The sequence below is a fragment of the Neoarius graeffei genome, chromosome 5, assembly GCF_027579695.1.
Source record: "Neoarius graeffei isolate fNeoGra1 chromosome 5, fNeoGra1.pri, whole genome shotgun sequence".
Classification (NCBI taxonomy): domain Eukaryota; kingdom Metazoa; phylum Chordata; class Actinopteri; order Siluriformes; family Ariidae; genus Neoarius; species Neoarius graeffei.
Window position 1 is genome coordinate 56925977 of NC_083573.1, and position 16293 is coordinate 56942269.

Below are 16293 nucleotides of genomic sequence, written 5' to 3' on the forward strand. Positions count from 1 at the left end.
CCTCATCTTAAAACATATACAAATATCACAAGATGATTAAAAAAGTATTTGTTACATTACACAGTGAATATTGCACTAAATTATGGTTTATATTATTGAAAATCTGTTTGTAAACTTCTATCTAAGTATAAAGTATGTATGTGTATTTGTATATTTTCCAGCTTCTCTTCAGCTACTCCATGTGAGCCTGAATCCAGAAGGCAACACAACAGACTGGGCATGAAACACAATGAAGACATGGTGGGAGCTGGCTCTGAATGGAGCTATATTTGTCTCCTACACAAAAAGGGAAACATAGAGAAAAATATAACAGTATGATACAACACATTAGTGTTGTGCAAGTCTATAAGGGACATTATACTCTCTACAAAACAAACTGTCCCATACCGTTCCACAGTACGGCCCAACAGATGGAAAGCTGGCATCTGGACCATCATAAAGTTTCAGGTAGTTGTTTTCGCAGTCTCCAGGGTCATCAATGCTGATCTGGCTGAATGTAACGGTCACAACTCTTCCACCGGGTGCCCGAATACGCCACTCACAATGGGTGTCATTTGGATAGGTACCAGGGTAATCTGGACTAGCAAAGGAGCCGTGGTCTCCATACAAAACACCGCCACAACCTGAGGAGGAAAATATGGGAAGTTAAAACTGTTGGATGGAATATTTAGAAATTTCAGACTCTCTGGTAGAAAAATGCTATTCCAAGCTAGTTGTGAAAAGACATTTTATAACGTCTGTTGTGCTGCATCATGCACATTAATCTCACGGATGTGACTGCCAAGTCAACACACAATCGATGAGAATTCAAGACGGTGTTCCTATCGCCCCTAAACCGCATGTATAAATAGTAACAATAAGCTATTTAGTACAGGAGTATACTGTTTTGTCTTACAGTGGTGCTTGAAAGTTTGTGAACCCTTTAGAATTTTCTATATTTCTGCATAAATATGACCTAAAACAACATCAGATTTTCACACAAGTCCTAAAAGTAGATAAAGAGAACCCAGTTAAACAAATGAGACAAAAATATTATACTTGGTCAGTTATTTATTGAGGAAAATGATCCAATATTACATATCTGTGAGTGGCAAAAGTATGTGAACCTCTAGGATTAGCAGTTAATTTGAAGGTGAAATTAGAGTCAGGTGTTTTCAATCAATGGGACGACAATCAGGTGAGAGTGGGCACCCTGTTTTATTTAAAGAACAGGGATCTATCAAAGTCTGATCTTCACAACACATGTTTGAGGAAATGTATCATGGCACGAACAAAGGAGATTTCTGAGGACCTCAGAAAAAGCGTTGTTGATGCTCATCAGGCTGGAAAAGGTTACAAAACCATCTCTAAAGAGTTTGGACTCCACCAATCCACAGTCAGGCAGACTGTGTACAAATAGACGAAATTCAAAGACCATTGTTACCCTCCCAATGAGTGCTCGACCAACAAAGATCACTTCAAGAGCAAGGCGTGTAATAGTCGGCAAGGTCACAAAGGACCCCAGGGTAACTTCTAAGCAACTGAAGGCCTCACTCACATTGGCTAATGTTAAATGTTCATGAGTCCACCATCAGGAGAACACTGAACAACAACGGTGTGCATGGCAGGGTTGCAAGGGGAAAGCCACTGCTCTCCAAAAAGAACATTGCTGCTCGTCTGCAGTTTGCTGAAGATCACGTGGACAAGCCAGAAGGCTATTGGAAAAATGTTTTGTGGACGGATGAGACCGAAATAGAGCTTTTTGGTTTAAATGAGAAGTATTATGTTTGGAGAAAGGAAAACACTGCATTCTAGCATAAGAACCTTATCCCATCTGTGAAACATGGTGGTGGTAGTATCATGGTTTGGGCCTGTTTTGCTGCATCTGGGCCAGGACGGCTTGCCATCATTGATGGAACAATGAATTCTGAATTATACCAGCCAATTCTAAAGGAAAATGTCAGGACATCTGTCCATGAACTGAATCTCAAGAGAAGGTGGGTCATGCAGCAAGACGACGACCCTAAGCACACAAGTCGTTCTACCAAAGAATGGTTAAAGAAGAATAAAGTTAAATGTTTTGGAATGGCCAAGTCAAAGTCCTGACCTTAATCCAATCGAAATGTTGTGAAAGGACCTGAAGCGAGCAGTTCATGTGAGGAAACCCACCAACATCCCAGAGTTGAAGCTGTTCTGTACGGAGGAACGGGCTAAAATTCCTCCAAGCCGGTGTGCAGGACTGATCAACAGTTACCGGAAATGTTTAGTTGCAGTTATTGCTGCACAAGGGGGTCACACCGGATACTGAATGCAAAGGTTCACATACTTTTGCCACTCACAGATGTGTCATATTGGATCATTTTCCTCAATAAATAAATGACCAAATATAATATTTTTGTCTCATTTGTTTAACTGGGTTCTCTTTATCTACTTTTAGGACTTGTGTGAGAATCTGATGATGTTTTAGGTCATTTATGCAGAAATATAGAAAATTCTAAAGGGCTCACAAACTTTCAAGCACCATTGTGGTGTAATCACACTTTCACTTGCCTGCTCCCCTGATTTATTGCTAGTCACCTTGCAATCAGACCTTGTTCATGTCCAATCATGTTTTTACATTTCATTTTTACAAATCAATCCTAAACACTGTCATACTAAATCTACATCCAAATGCCTATCATGCTACTTTGTGGCCATGTCACTATACAAAGAAAATCAAATTGAACTGAACTGACATCCTGTAGTGTGGCAGAGTGGTGAGTACTGTTGCCTCACACCAAACAGATTCACAGCTTGAACCTGTCGGTCAACCAGGGGCCTTTCTGTCTGGAGTTTACATGTTCTCCTCATTTCTGTGTGGGGTTTTTTTTTCTCCTCCTATTTCTACTTTATTTTATTTCTACTATTGTTTAATTCTTATTTTCTTTTAATTCTTTTAATTGTTTTAGAATAAAAATAAAATTATTTTATGTAATTTTATTTCTCCATTGTTTACGGTTTTTGTTTTTACTTCTGTAAAGCACATTGAACTGCCATTGTGTATGAAATGTGCTATATAAATAAACTTGCCTTGGGTTTCCTCTGGGTGCTCCGGTTTCCTCCCACAGTCCAAAGACATCCGGATTAGGTCAAACTAATATTCAGCTCTAATATTCTACTCTAAATTTCCCATAGGTGTGAATTGTTGTCTGTCGCTCTGTGTTAGCTCTGTGACAGATTGACTACCTGTCCAGAGTGTACCCTGCTTCTTGGCTCCAGCTTCCCCCGCGACCCACAATGGATAAGCAGCGTCAAAAATGAATGAATGGCATCCTGTACATTTCATTATTAAACAATCAATATGTGCTCGCCTTGTGGGGAGGAAGTCCAGGTGATCTCAAAGCCATTTCGGGTAGCTGAGTAATCACTATGGAAGTGCAGGAAGAGTTCATTAGACCTGGGGAAGATAGGATTGGGCAATGTGCTCCCACAGTATTTTCCCAGCAGAGGAGCGGTAGCTGTGCTGCCATTCCTCACCTGAAACACAAACAGGGATCATGACTGCACATCTGAACTATAATGATATATAATCTGGCTGTCCTGTAGTAGCAGCAGCAATAGCAGTTAGATGTGCAAGTGCATTTGTTATAAAATCCCAATTAGTAGATAAAATTTGCCAACAGTAGTCTGGCAGGGATCAATTGAACAATGCAGGACAAGTAAACTAGCAAACAAAGACCAGTGGAATTAGAAGTCAGAAACTGCAAAAAATGAAATGGAGATACGGTGCACAGGAAAGTGGAAATCTCACAAAGTTATTGTATGAAAGAACTGGTTTAATACAGTTAGTAATCAGGTGAATGGGACTGACAATGTCCAGACTGGAATTGGATGTGAAGTGGTGACTCTTGGATCGACTACAGTATATGATATTGGATTGATTATATGATATTAAATGGCTTTCAAGATTTCTCCATGATTAACTTCACGTAAAAGCTATAATTGATTCATATAACGAATCCTGTTCTCACCTCTAGATAGTCAAATTGACAGGAGGAGTGATATTCCACATCAAAGCTGTCAAAGAACAGTGAGATGGAGCTAATCTGAGGTGAGCGAAGGACAATGCTGCAGTCCATATCATGAGGATATGTTGCAGGCCAGCCAGGGCTCTTGAGGTAACCAAAAGACTGCTCGTACACTCTGCTACATCCTTATTGATTACAAAGACAAATATACACAGTCATTTAGCTATAAAAAGAAGTGTTACATGATCTGTAAATGTGGAAAAACCACCAATGCTGACACACCTGCCACTTGGTAGGTCAGACTAAAGCCATTGCCAGTAATAAAGGTGTCAGATTGGAAGTTGAGGTGCATGGTCCTATCATAGCTGTAGAACTCAGGGATGTTGGAGTCTGAACCACAGAACTTATGTGCCTGCCCGTAGTCTCCCTAAAGAACACCGCATATGCAAAAGGAGTCTTAGAAGAAAAACCTACTGTTATAATACAGATGGGGAAGCTTAATTATGACTGGTGTGTTAACGCAACATGTTAACCTACCACAGGCCAGTCTTTCATCTCCAAGAAGTTGCTGGAGCAGCTCTGGCTTGGCTGTAGATGGAACTGCTGGACTGTAATTTTCACTGCCTCCTGCGGTGGAGCATCAAGAACCCAGCGGCAGAAGGTGAAAGGAGGATATGCGTTGGGGTAGAATGGAGAAGTGATGGTCTGAGCTGTGGTTGTGGCATTATATGTTCCTCCACATAGTCCTGTGTGGATGAAAAAAATCTTTAGTTTCGATCAAATCAACTAATTGAGTATCCCATACTTCAGACATTAGACGATTCATTCCTTGTGCTGCCACAGCCATGCAAAGTACTGTAAAATCAAAGAAGTCATGTAGCTCTACTAGTAACTCGATAATTATTACAGGAAGAATCATATGGAAAAGGAGCCTGTCTTACTGTCGACTCCATGGTAGGTAGCGTTAAAGCCTCTGAAAGCCACTGAACCATCAGTGACAAAATGCACAGTCAAAAAATTACTGGCTGACACAAAGGCAGCAGGAATTACAGTTCCACAGTATGTTCCAACCAGTGGGTAATTAACACTGTCACCATCATAGATCTAAGGAGGTAGAATAACCACAAATAAGGAAGGACAAATGATATACCAAAACTTTTCTTGAAATTTTATTTAAAATATACAGCAGGGAAAATAAGTATTGAACGCGTCAACATTCTTCTCAGTAAATATATTTCTGATGGGGTTATTGACATGAATTTTTCACCAGATGTCAGAAACAACCCAAGTAATTCACACATACAAAGAAATCAAAACATATGCCCATAAATTAAGTGTAATAAAAGTGGAGTGACACAGGGAACAAGTATTGAACACATGAAGAAATGGAGGTGCAAAAAGGCATAGAAATCCAAAAAACCAGCTGAAATCTGCCAGTATTTAGAAAGCAATCCTGCCCCCTATCAGTGCAAATTAATATCAGCTGGTTCAGTCCTGGCGGCACGGTGGTGTAGTGGTTAGCACTGCCGCCTCACAGCAAGAAGGTTCTGGGTTCGAGCCCAGCGGCCAATGAGGGCCTTTTTTTTTTTTGCATGTTCTCCCCGTGTCTGTGTGGGTTTCCTCCGGGTGCTCCGGTTTCTCCCACAGTCCAAAGACATGCAGGTTAGGTTAACTGGTGACTCTAACTTGATCGTAGGTGTGAATGTGAATGGTTGGTTGTCTCTGTGTCAGCCCTGTGATGACCTGGCGACTTGTCCAGGGTGTACCCCGCCTCTCGCCCATAGACAGCTGGGATAGGCTCCAGCTTGCCTGCGACCCTGTAGAAGGATAAAGCGGCTACAGATAATGGATGGATGATGGCCTATAAAAAGGTTTCTCATTACCAAGGTGTCCCACAAGAAGCATCTCATGATGGGTAAAAGCAAAGAGCTCTCGCAAGACCTTCGCAACCTTATTGTTGCACAACATACTGATGGCACTGCTTACAGACATATTTCTAAACTTCGGAATGTTCCAGTGAACATCGTTGGGGCCATTATCCGGAAGCGGAAAGAATATCATTTCACCATAAACCAGCCACGACCAGGTGCTCCTCGCAAAATTTCTGACAGAGGAGTCAAAAGAATAATCAAAAGCGTTGTCCAAGAGCCAAGGACCACTTACGGAGAGCTTCAGAAAGACCTGGAATTAGCAGGTACAGTTGTTTCAAAGAACACAATAAGTAATGCACTCACCCGCCATGGCCTCTATGCACGCTCACCGTGCAAAACGCCATTGCTGAAGAAAAAGCATGTTGAAGCTAATTTAAAGTTTGCTGCACAACATTTGGACAAGCCTATGAAATACTGGGAGAATATAGTCTGGTCAGATGAGACCAAAATTGAACTCTTTGGATGTCATAGCACACACCATGTTTGGAGGAGAAATGGCACTGCACATCACCCCAAAAACACCATACCACCAGTGAAGTTTAGAGGTGGGAGCATCATGGTGTGGGGCTGTTTTTCAGCATATGGTACTGGCAGACTTCATATAATTAAAGGAAGGATGAATGGAGAAATGTACCAAGACATTCTTTTTTTGGGGGGCTTTTTTCACCTTTATTGGATAGGACAGTGTAGAGACAGGAAATGAGCTGGAGAGAGAGACGGGGAGGGATCGGGAAATGACCGCAGGTCGGAATCAAACCCGGGTCCCCAGATTTATGGTATGGCACCTTAGTCAACTGAGCCACGGCGCCCCGTACCGAGACATTCTTGATCAGAATTTGCTGCCATCTACCAGGATGCTGAAGATGAAACAAGGGTGGACATTTCAGCAAGACAATGATCCCAAACACACAGCCAAAGAAACTCTCAATTGGTTTCAGAGAAAGAAATATAAAGCTGCTAGAACGGCCCAGTCAATCACCTGACTGAATCCAATTAAAAATCTATGGAAAGAACTGAAGATCAGAGTTCATTGAAGATGCCCCCAGAACCTTCAAGATTTGAAGACAGTTTGTGTGGAAGGATGGGCCAAAATCACACCTGAGCAATGCATGCGATTAGTTTCTCCATACAGGGGGTGTCTTGAAGCTGTCATTACCAACAAAGGCTTTTCTACTAAGTATTAAATAAATCCCAGTAAGCATGTTCAGTACTTGTTCCCTGTGTAATTCCACTTTTTTTATGGACATATATGTTTTAATTTCTTTGTAGGTGTGAATTACTTGGGTTGTTACAGACATCTGATGAAAATTTCATGTCAATAGCTCCATCAGAAATATATTTACTGAGAAAAATGTTGACGTGTTCAATACTTATTTTCCCTGCTGTAGATAAAGGGTCATTTTAAAGACCAAACAGACTGACATGCATTAGAACCTTTTGATCTGTACCTTAACATAATCATATGAACATGACGAGCCACCCTCCAGCTCAAAAGTGGTGAAAGAGACATTGATAACTTTATTGGGGTCAACAGCAACGGTCCAGAGACAGCTCAAGTATGACTCGTACTTCCCATCCATGTTAATGTCAGGAGAACCAAACATCCCAAAGGAGGAGGTCAGGTAGCCTCCACAACCCTGTTGAGGTCCTGAGTGAGCAAGGTAGAGAGAATATTCAAGCTTAAATGAGTTTGCTTTGCTAGTTTGCCAACATTGTACAGATACACAGCAGGTGGCGATAACGGTCCACTTATGTGAATTCCAGCATTTGTCATTTTACTGTCTTTTTTTTTTTTTTTTTGCAGTGCTCAAAGAGGATTAAACAGCACACCTAATTAAGAACTGGGTAATCATTAAACCATAAACTGAGTAATCTGACCATAATTAGTGTGATATGAATGTATTACATTTATGAAAAAGGTCCCTTATGACAGCATACATGTCCTAAATGTCACATTCATCTCACTGCTAAAACCAGCTATCCCTAAGGGCTAAAGTAAAATTCCTGAGCTGTGTAAAGGAATCACAGTGTAGGAATGAAGGGGCTTTATCTAGGATACAAACATAGCAAACAAGAAAACATACATATAAAGCCTACTAGAGAATTTATGAAACTGGCTTGCTGTTTTTCACACTAAAACCAGTTAATGGTTGTGAATGTAATGGGATGCAAATAAACGTATTAAAATCAAACAGAAAGGAAATCTCTTATAGGCAACAGAAGAAACATTTCTTCTGTTCCGGCAAATTTCAAAGACACACACAATAAAAATCACTGTTCTTCTGTTTCTGGACTTTGACAACAGGAACTGAGCATGGAGCCATCTTTTTCAAGTACTGGGTCAAAAAGACAAACAGACTGACATGAATACACTTGATTATAACCACTGAGTTATGCTGAACGTGCCTGGCCCTGGAGGACACAGGGCAAGTGTAAGGGCAGCTTGTTTTCTGTTTTTCACGAAGATTAAGTAAAATTGATCCATCCAGGCAAGCTCTTAAGGCTGTAAGCCTCTCTCCAAAGTGATCTGATTATTCTACAAACATTGGCACATAGGAACAAAAGCTGTTTTGAAGCAGCAGATGTTTGCCCTGTGAGCACCCCACTTTGGCCCCTCCATCCTCAAGCCATTTTGTAATGCCTCTGGATGACTCAGCAAATATTCTAGTGTGCCTAATCTGTTATAGCGCAGTTAATGATCTGGTCTGTAGAACAACTCGTTTAAACTGAAAAAAGGGAATACGGTTTGAAATTAAGGCTACGTTTACATTAGACCGTATCTGTCTCGTTTTCTTCGCGGATGCACTGTCCGTTTACATTAAACCACCTGGAAAAGCCGGGAAACGGGAATCCGCCAGCGTCCACGTATTCAATCTAGATCGTGTCTGAGCCGGTGCTGTGTAAACATTGAGATACGCGAATACGCTGTGCTGAGCTCTAGCTGGCGTCCTCATTGGACAACGTCACTGTGACATCCACCTTCCTGATTCGCTGGCGTTGGTCATGTGACGCGACTGCTGAAAAACGGCGCGGACTTCCGCCTTGTATCACCTTTCATTAAAGAGTATAAAAGTATGAAAATACTGCAAATACTGATGCAAATGCTGCCCATTGTGTAGTTATGATTGTCTTTAGGCTTGCCATCCTTCCACTTGCAAGTAGTAAGTGATATGCGCTGGGATCTCACACACAGCGGCTCAGTCCCGAATCGTGGCTTGTGCACTTCACTCGCGCGCTGTGTGAGCTGCGCAGGGCCGGAGTGCGCACCCTCCAGAGGGCACTCGCTGTTCAGGGCGGAGTGATTTGGAGCGCAGGATGCCTGCGGAGCCGAGCGTATCCGTGTATTGGTGTTGCTGTGTGCACGGCTAACGGTTTTAGTGTAAACGCGAATCGTTTTAAGAACGTTAATCTGATGATCCGCTGATTCGACGTAATGTAAACGTAGCCTATGAGTTGTTATAGTTCTCTGTGTAACAGTATAGGAAGGAATTGGGTTTGAGTTTATATCCAGTGAGCTCCGTTTATGTAACTGATATTAAGATCAGTGCGCTGTCAGAGTAGCAGAACATATGCTGTACCTAAAGTTTCTCTGTAGGTTGCCCTCCAACCTTCAGCAGCAACTGATGCATCTGTTTTGAACACAACAAACATCTGATTGGTCGAAGACTTGAGGATTGGGGGAAGCACACTGCCACAAAACCGTCCAAGGAGTGGAGCCAGGGTGTTTGGTCCATCATATGCAGCTACATAGTCAAAGGCACAGGTAGAAGAGGCTTCAAGGTGGAAACTGTTGAATCTAGGAAGTGGAGTAGCCGAATACAGTTTGTGTTAATAATAGCACCGCATAATCACCCAGAAAGTTCCCTTCTGTTGCAAAACATTCTCTCTGTATATACAGCTGGTACAAAATGGACATTTTGGGTATGCAAAGGAAACTGGAAAGGAAACACTTCCTCTCCGAGACATGATAAACAATGTCTCAATGTAGTTGGTTACACAAAAGGTCTAGCACCTGGAAGGGAAACATATGGAGAGTTGCAGAATATATTTCTCGTTGCACACCCAGATGCCTCACAGGGAGGATGGAACAAAGGATGCAAGTGAAATAGTAGACTTTGAGTGTTCAACTAATTTGATATTTTGGAGATTATGGGTTTCGGTGCTTAAGAGAAAAGCTGGGTCAGTAATGTAAAAGAAATACTGAACATTACTTAAAAGTAGACATATCAGACATTCGCTGGCCGTGCTGTGAAAATTGTGCATGCAGACGCTCATCTAAGTTTCCAAATCTGTCGTTGCTTAACTTTTGAATATTTTCTATCATGAATACTATCATTAAAAAGCTTATAATCTCTGCTTTCCAAAAAATTGCTCGTTAAGATCTGTTCAGTACTTTGGGAGTAACGGCAGGCTGAAGTTGGTACAACAGAGTACACTATAGCTCGCGGGACATCGGGAAACTGCCGGTGCTTTTTGAGTCATGGGAAAGCAGTCAGGCTCTCTCTCTTCTGATCGCTTTCCAACTGGATTACTCGTGAATATCAATCAGATAACTTTTATAGGGATGTTCTCTCGCTCTCATTGTTTCTGAGGACATATTCAGCAAAAATTTCCATCAGCTAGTTTTGATGTTATGATTCATGGGAGACTTTGAAGTGAGTTTTCATAGCTTTACCGACTTGTTTTTTTTTTCAAATCAAACTGATTTGTGTAAATAAATAACTATTTTAGAATATAACTGGAGTTGTTTTGATGAAAAATATTGAGATCTTAGTGGTTGGAATGATATTTTTAAAAAACCGGAAGTCAGAAACGCGTGTGTCAATTTCAGTTCAGTTTATTGGAGTTGTTTATTGGCTGTGGCTCACACAGTTTTTTCGAGGTTCGCCATGAAAGCTACAAATATTATCATTTATATTCTTCCATATAAACACTAGTAGGCCCTACTTTTGAGAAATACAAAGGCCTACAGAGCACAAAGAGAGTATTAGAAATAATCTTTTATTATTTTTTTATAGAGTGTACTGATTTAACATTTTAACCTAATTAGCATAATTGGTACTAATTAAATACTATTTTGCATAATTTGTTTTTACTCATTTGTCTAACTTTGTATTCAGTATACAACCATCTGTGTGCCTGCCAATTTCCATGTAAATATCTTGGAAAAAAAAAAGTTATTAAGAAAAAACATTTGATCTTGTTCGTTAATGACGCCCATTTTGGACCATGTTATCCTATTGCATAATATTACATCATTTTTCTAAAAAATTAAACAGTTTTTTCAATCTCTGATTTGTAATATCTCAAGAACAGATAAACATATTTTAATTCTGTAAAAAGTATATGTTGTTCCACATTCAATTCTGAATTCAATGAGTGCAGCTTCAAGCAATTTGGATTGAATTTTCACCTGATATGCCTATTAAAAGGTACAGGTCATATAAATAGAAATTGTGTGTGGTTCAAATCTTGTAGTTTGTCATGATGTGTGCACAGCACAGTGTGTGTCCAAACAATAGTCTTAACTATCCCTATCCACATCCTTTCCCAACAGCTGCATATGACTGATCCAGTGTTTCAGGATTAGTATAAATATCAGTCACTATATGAGACCTGTCTACCATTAAGTGTCTACACAGACAAGTAATTCGAGTAATTAAGAACTGTATATATAACAGGCTTACTTGAGCTCAAGAATGCGATTGTCTTGTAAAGAGATGTGGTAAGTGCAGTTCATGTTGTGGTGGTAATGGATTACGGAGAGAGCAGGACTGCCAATTGTTCCAGAAGTGCCATTGAAAACACCTCCACATGCTGTAAACACAAAAGTAATATAGATATTTAGGCAGTGCCTCAAAGCAGAGCTCCTAATGAGTGCATCAGCAAAATATTGGCAAGGGCACAAAATCAACCTGAACAGAATAATAATAACACATGAACCATCGAATTGTGTCATGTATTTTGCGTCAATAAATTGCTGCATTGCCATGTGACAGTGTTTTCAGTAAAACTCTTCCTGCACTTACATCCGTCTATCCTCCATGATAGAAACTGTCAACTGTCTAACAAGCTAGTGGACTAATCAAACTGTTTTAACTAGTTTTATATGAAACTGTCATGTGTGCAATATTTTATATGTGCAATACCTCACTCCATAATGTGTAACACAACACATACACCTCAGACTGTGCACCTTACCCCCCTTTTTTTTTTCTTCTCTCTTTTCCCTTCCTCTCTCTCTCCCTCTGTACGCTGTTTGCACTGTTATTGGAGATGCTTTAATCTCATTGTACATGTGTATAGTGACAGTAAAGGCATTCTATTCTATTCTAATATTTTCCATAAAATGTATTAGTAAATAATCCCACGTTATTTTTTTAAAAGCAAATTAAAAGTGCTGGATAAAAAGGAAAAAAAAAAACATCTATCTTATATAAATAAAGATACAAATTTTGTTGTCTGGTGGATAAGTGTTTATGAGATATATTGCCTTGCACTTATGATTGGGTTCCCTGTAGTGGTACACATTCATCGTCCGTATGTACGGACGTCATACAGTCAAGCCATCAAAAATCAGGTCAATGCATTTCTCTTCAGTATGGGGCTCCGCGTGCTAACATTAAAGTCCAGGTAAAGTATAATAACATTTTTGAAGACATCTATATGGTCAGGAACACCACCTCTTTTACAGCACAGAGCAGTACTTTTAAACTCAAACTCCTTATAAACTAGAGCATGTGGGGCTGCTACACAAGATTTGGGCCTAGTATCACAAATCATGCCCCATATTATACAACCCCGATTCCAAAAAAGTTGGGACAAAGTACAAATTGTAAATAAAAACGGAATGCAATGATGTGGAAGTTTCAGAATTCCATATTTTATTCAGAATAGAACATAGATGACATATCAAATGTTTAAACTGAGAAAATGTATCATTTAAAGAGAAAAATTAGGTGAGTTTAAATTTTATGACAACAACACATCTCAAAAAAGTTGGGACAAGGCCATGTTTACCACTGTGAGACATCCCCTTTTCTCTTTACAACAGTCTGTAAACGTCTGGGGACTGAGGAGACAAGTTGCTCAAGTTTAGGGATAGGAATGTTAACCCATTCTTGTCTAATGTAGGATTCTAGTTGCTCAACTGTCTTAGGTCTTTATCGTATCTTCCGTTTTATGATGCGCCAAATGTTTTCTATGGGTGAAAGATCTGGACTGCAGGCTGGCCAGTTCAGTACCCGGACCCTTCTTCTACGCAGCCATGATGCTGTAATTGATGCAGTATGTGGTTTGGCATTGTCATGTTGGAAAATGCAAGGTCTTCCCTGAAAGAGACGTCGTCTGGATGGGAGCATATGTTGCTCTAGAACCTGGATATACCTTTCAGCATTGATGGTGTCTTTCCAGATGTGTAAGCTGCCCATGCCACACGCACTAATGCAACCCCATACCATCAGAGATGCAGGCTTCTGAACTGAGCGCTGATAACAACTTGGGTCATCCTTCTCCTCTTTAGTCCGAATGACACGGCGTCCCTGATTTCCATAAAGAACTTCTAATTTTGATTCGTCTGACCACAGAACAGTTTTCCACTTTGCCACAGTCCATTTTAAATGAGCCTTGGCCCAGAGAAGACATCTGCGCTTCTGGATCATGTTTAGATGCGGCTTCTTCTTTGAACTATAGAGTTTTAGCTGGCAACGGCGGATGGCATGGTGAATTGTGTTCACAGATAATGTTCTCTGGAAATATTCCTGAGCCCATTTTGTGATTTCCAATACAGAAGCATGCCTGTATGTGATGCAGTGCTGTCTAAGGGCCCGAAGATCACGGGCACCCAGTATGGTTTTCTGGCCTTGACCCTTACGCACAGAGATTCTTCCAGATTCTCTGAATCTTTTGATGATATTATGCACTGTAGATGATGATATGTTCAAACTCTTTGCAATTTTACACTGTCGAACTCCTTTCTGATATTGCTCCACTATTTGTGGGCGCAGAATTAGGGGGATTGGTGATCCTCTTCCCATCTTTACTTTTGAAAGCCGCTGCCACTCCAAGATGCTCTTTTTATACCCAGTCATGTTAATGACCTATTGCCAATTGACCTAATGAGTTGCAATTTGGTCCTCCAGCTGTTGCTTTTTTGTACCTTTAACTTTTCCAGCCTCTTATTGCCCCTGTCCCAACTTTTTTGAGATGTGTTGCTGCCATGAAATTTCAAATGAGCCAATATTTGGCATGAAATTTCAAAATGTCTCACTTTCGGCATTTGATATGTTGTCTATGTTCTGCTGTGAATACAATATCAGTTTTTGAGATTTGTAAATTATTGCATTCTGTTTTTATTTACAATTTGTACTTTGTCCCAACTTTTTTGGAATCGGGGTTGTAGTATGCAATTAGATATAAACAACTTTTTTTTTTTGACTCCAACGTATAATGCTTGTGTGCTGCAGGAAAACAGAAGATAAAATATCTGACTACAAGAGTTTAGAGAGCCCAAACTGTTCACACAATCATCCAGTGAATGTGAGTGACTGTCCGTGTGTGTATGTTTGGGTGCTCCATCAAATCTCTCTTTTTGTTTGAGAAGTGCTGAGTCCTTTCAATCCAATCCAATCATGCCACGTTTTTGTACTCAGTGGAAGACTGTGACATTCCTGCCATTGGTAAACAACCCCAACCCACCACCAGGGTCACTGCCAAAGCTACAGGCATACCAGTACCGAAATTCACAAGTGCCCACAGAGTGTACCCTTGTACACATATTCTACCAAAGCTTATATTGCTGTAAATGATGCTGCAATAGTAAGCGTTACTCAAAAGGATATGATTATTAACAGCCATGGTTTTGGAGTTAGTGCATGTGCTGAATAGATAACACTGAAACATACTGTATGACTGACAACACTGTAAAATATAACACTCACGAATGGCCATGTATTCAGCCAGGAAGCCATTGTCATTGACGATGGAATCGGAGTAGAAGTTGATGAGCATAGGCCCGAAAGTAGAGAATGTGCCTGGGACGGTGTTGCCACACAACGTGGTAAGAAGATTTTGGCTCTGTGATGAGCCCTTGTAGATCTTTACTCCATCATAGGAACATAGTGAGTGAGCTAGAACAGTAGCCACAAATAAGTTTTAAGGGTTTGTCTTCCTTGTCATTCAATTTATAGATGACAAATCAGGAACTGTTTTATGCACTGTATTTAAAAACAGGCCTCATCAATATTCATTAGAAAGACATTCATTACATTTTACTCATTCATAAAATTACAGACTGGACTGACATTTTGAAATTTTTTGCGACATGATGGCTGGCCTACCCTCTAACTGGAATGTTTTAAAGGTGACAACAATGACCGTCTGGCCTCCTGCATCTATAAGGTAGTCACAGTTGGAGTTGTGGGGGTAGTGAGCTGGATAGTTGGGAGATACAACACGACCTGCAGGGGCAGAGAAGTTTGCTCCACATCCTGAAAGAAAAAAGACCAGCAACATACTTCAGGCATAAATACATTAGATGCAATAGGGGAAATTATAGTATGCTCAACAGACCCTAAAATAAATGCATGGGATACACACGGGTAAAGAAGGAGGCTGAGAAGCCTTTGCCAGGTGTTTCATTTGATTGGAAACGGGCAGTTATGGTATTGAAAGGAGCAACGATGGGAGTAGGAGCTGTGACGCCACAGCCTGTTGCCAACAGAGCATCATTCTCCTGTTTGTCACCAGCCCACACCTGAGAAACAAGCAGAAAGAAGACAAAATCAATGAAACCAAAATACTAATCGTAGGTTACTAGCATTCATTAATGAAAGTGTAAAGCTTGCATAAATATCTTTCAAATGGTCACCTTGATGTAACTGCTCTGACAATGTCCGCTGGAGTCAGGTATCTGGAACTCACTTGCAAAATTCATTTCCAAGTGATTGCCATCATGAGCAACGATGGTCCATGAACATTCAATATTTGACGGAAAGTTTTGGGGGTAATTAGGGGACTTAATGCTACCCAGGTCAGCATGTATGACCCCACCACATCCTGAAGAAAAAAAAAGATAAAATATCAAAAAGAACTGCAGCCAGACAATAATCAAGTGTGAGCACATTTTTCTGGTGACTTCATACCTGAGGAATCCACTGACCAAGTAACCACAAACCCTCCTTTGGAAACACTGTGGTCAGCCAGGAACACCACTGCTAGCTTGTTGGAACCTGATTGGATTGTCCCAGGTGATGTATGTCCACAGTATTGTCCAATGATGGGAGCACCTGGAGAACCTCCATTGAAGATGGTCACTGAGTCCCAAGAACATTGGTTGTGTTCTTCCACTTGGAAGTATGAAAATGTCAGCTGTTCAA

At 40.6% G+C, this 16293-nt stretch overlaps 1 protein-coding gene across 2 annotated transcripts in view; it reads right to left on the reverse strand.

The window, feature by feature from the left end:
- The window catches only part of cubn (cubilin (intrinsic factor-cobalamin receptor)), a 55663-nt gene continuing 39370 nt past the window's right edge, over positions 1 to 16293 (reverse strand). Inside the window, exons 52-66 of one of the 2 annotated variants that reach the window (XM_060922125.1) lie at positions 16060 to 16285; positions 15786 to 15973; positions 15515 to 15671; positions 15256 to 15405; positions 14857 to 15045; positions 11605 to 11734; positions 9496 to 9713; positions 7366 to 7565; positions 4928 to 5090; positions 4524 to 4732; positions 4269 to 4413; positions 3990 to 4171; positions 3330 to 3495; positions 388 to 623; positions 1 to 276 (exon numbers count right to left, since the gene is read on the reverse strand). In XM_060922125.1, the coding sequence (XP_060778108.1) occupies positions 169 to 276; positions 388 to 623; positions 3330 to 3495; positions 3990 to 4171; positions 4269 to 4413; positions 4524 to 4732; positions 4928 to 5090; positions 7366 to 7565; positions 9496 to 9713; positions 11605 to 11734; positions 14857 to 15045; positions 15256 to 15405; positions 15515 to 15671; positions 15786 to 15973; positions 16060 to 16285 (2667 nt within the window). In that variant the 3' untranslated portion in view covers positions 1 to 168. The remainder of the gene's footprint in view (positions 277 to 387; positions 624 to 3329; positions 3496 to 3989; positions 4172 to 4268; positions 4414 to 4523; positions 4733 to 4927; positions 5091 to 7365; positions 7566 to 9495; positions 9714 to 11604; positions 11735 to 14856; positions 15046 to 15255; positions 15406 to 15514; positions 15672 to 15785; positions 15974 to 16059; positions 16286 to 16293) is intronic. The other variant, XM_060922126.1, reaches the window with a different exon arrangement.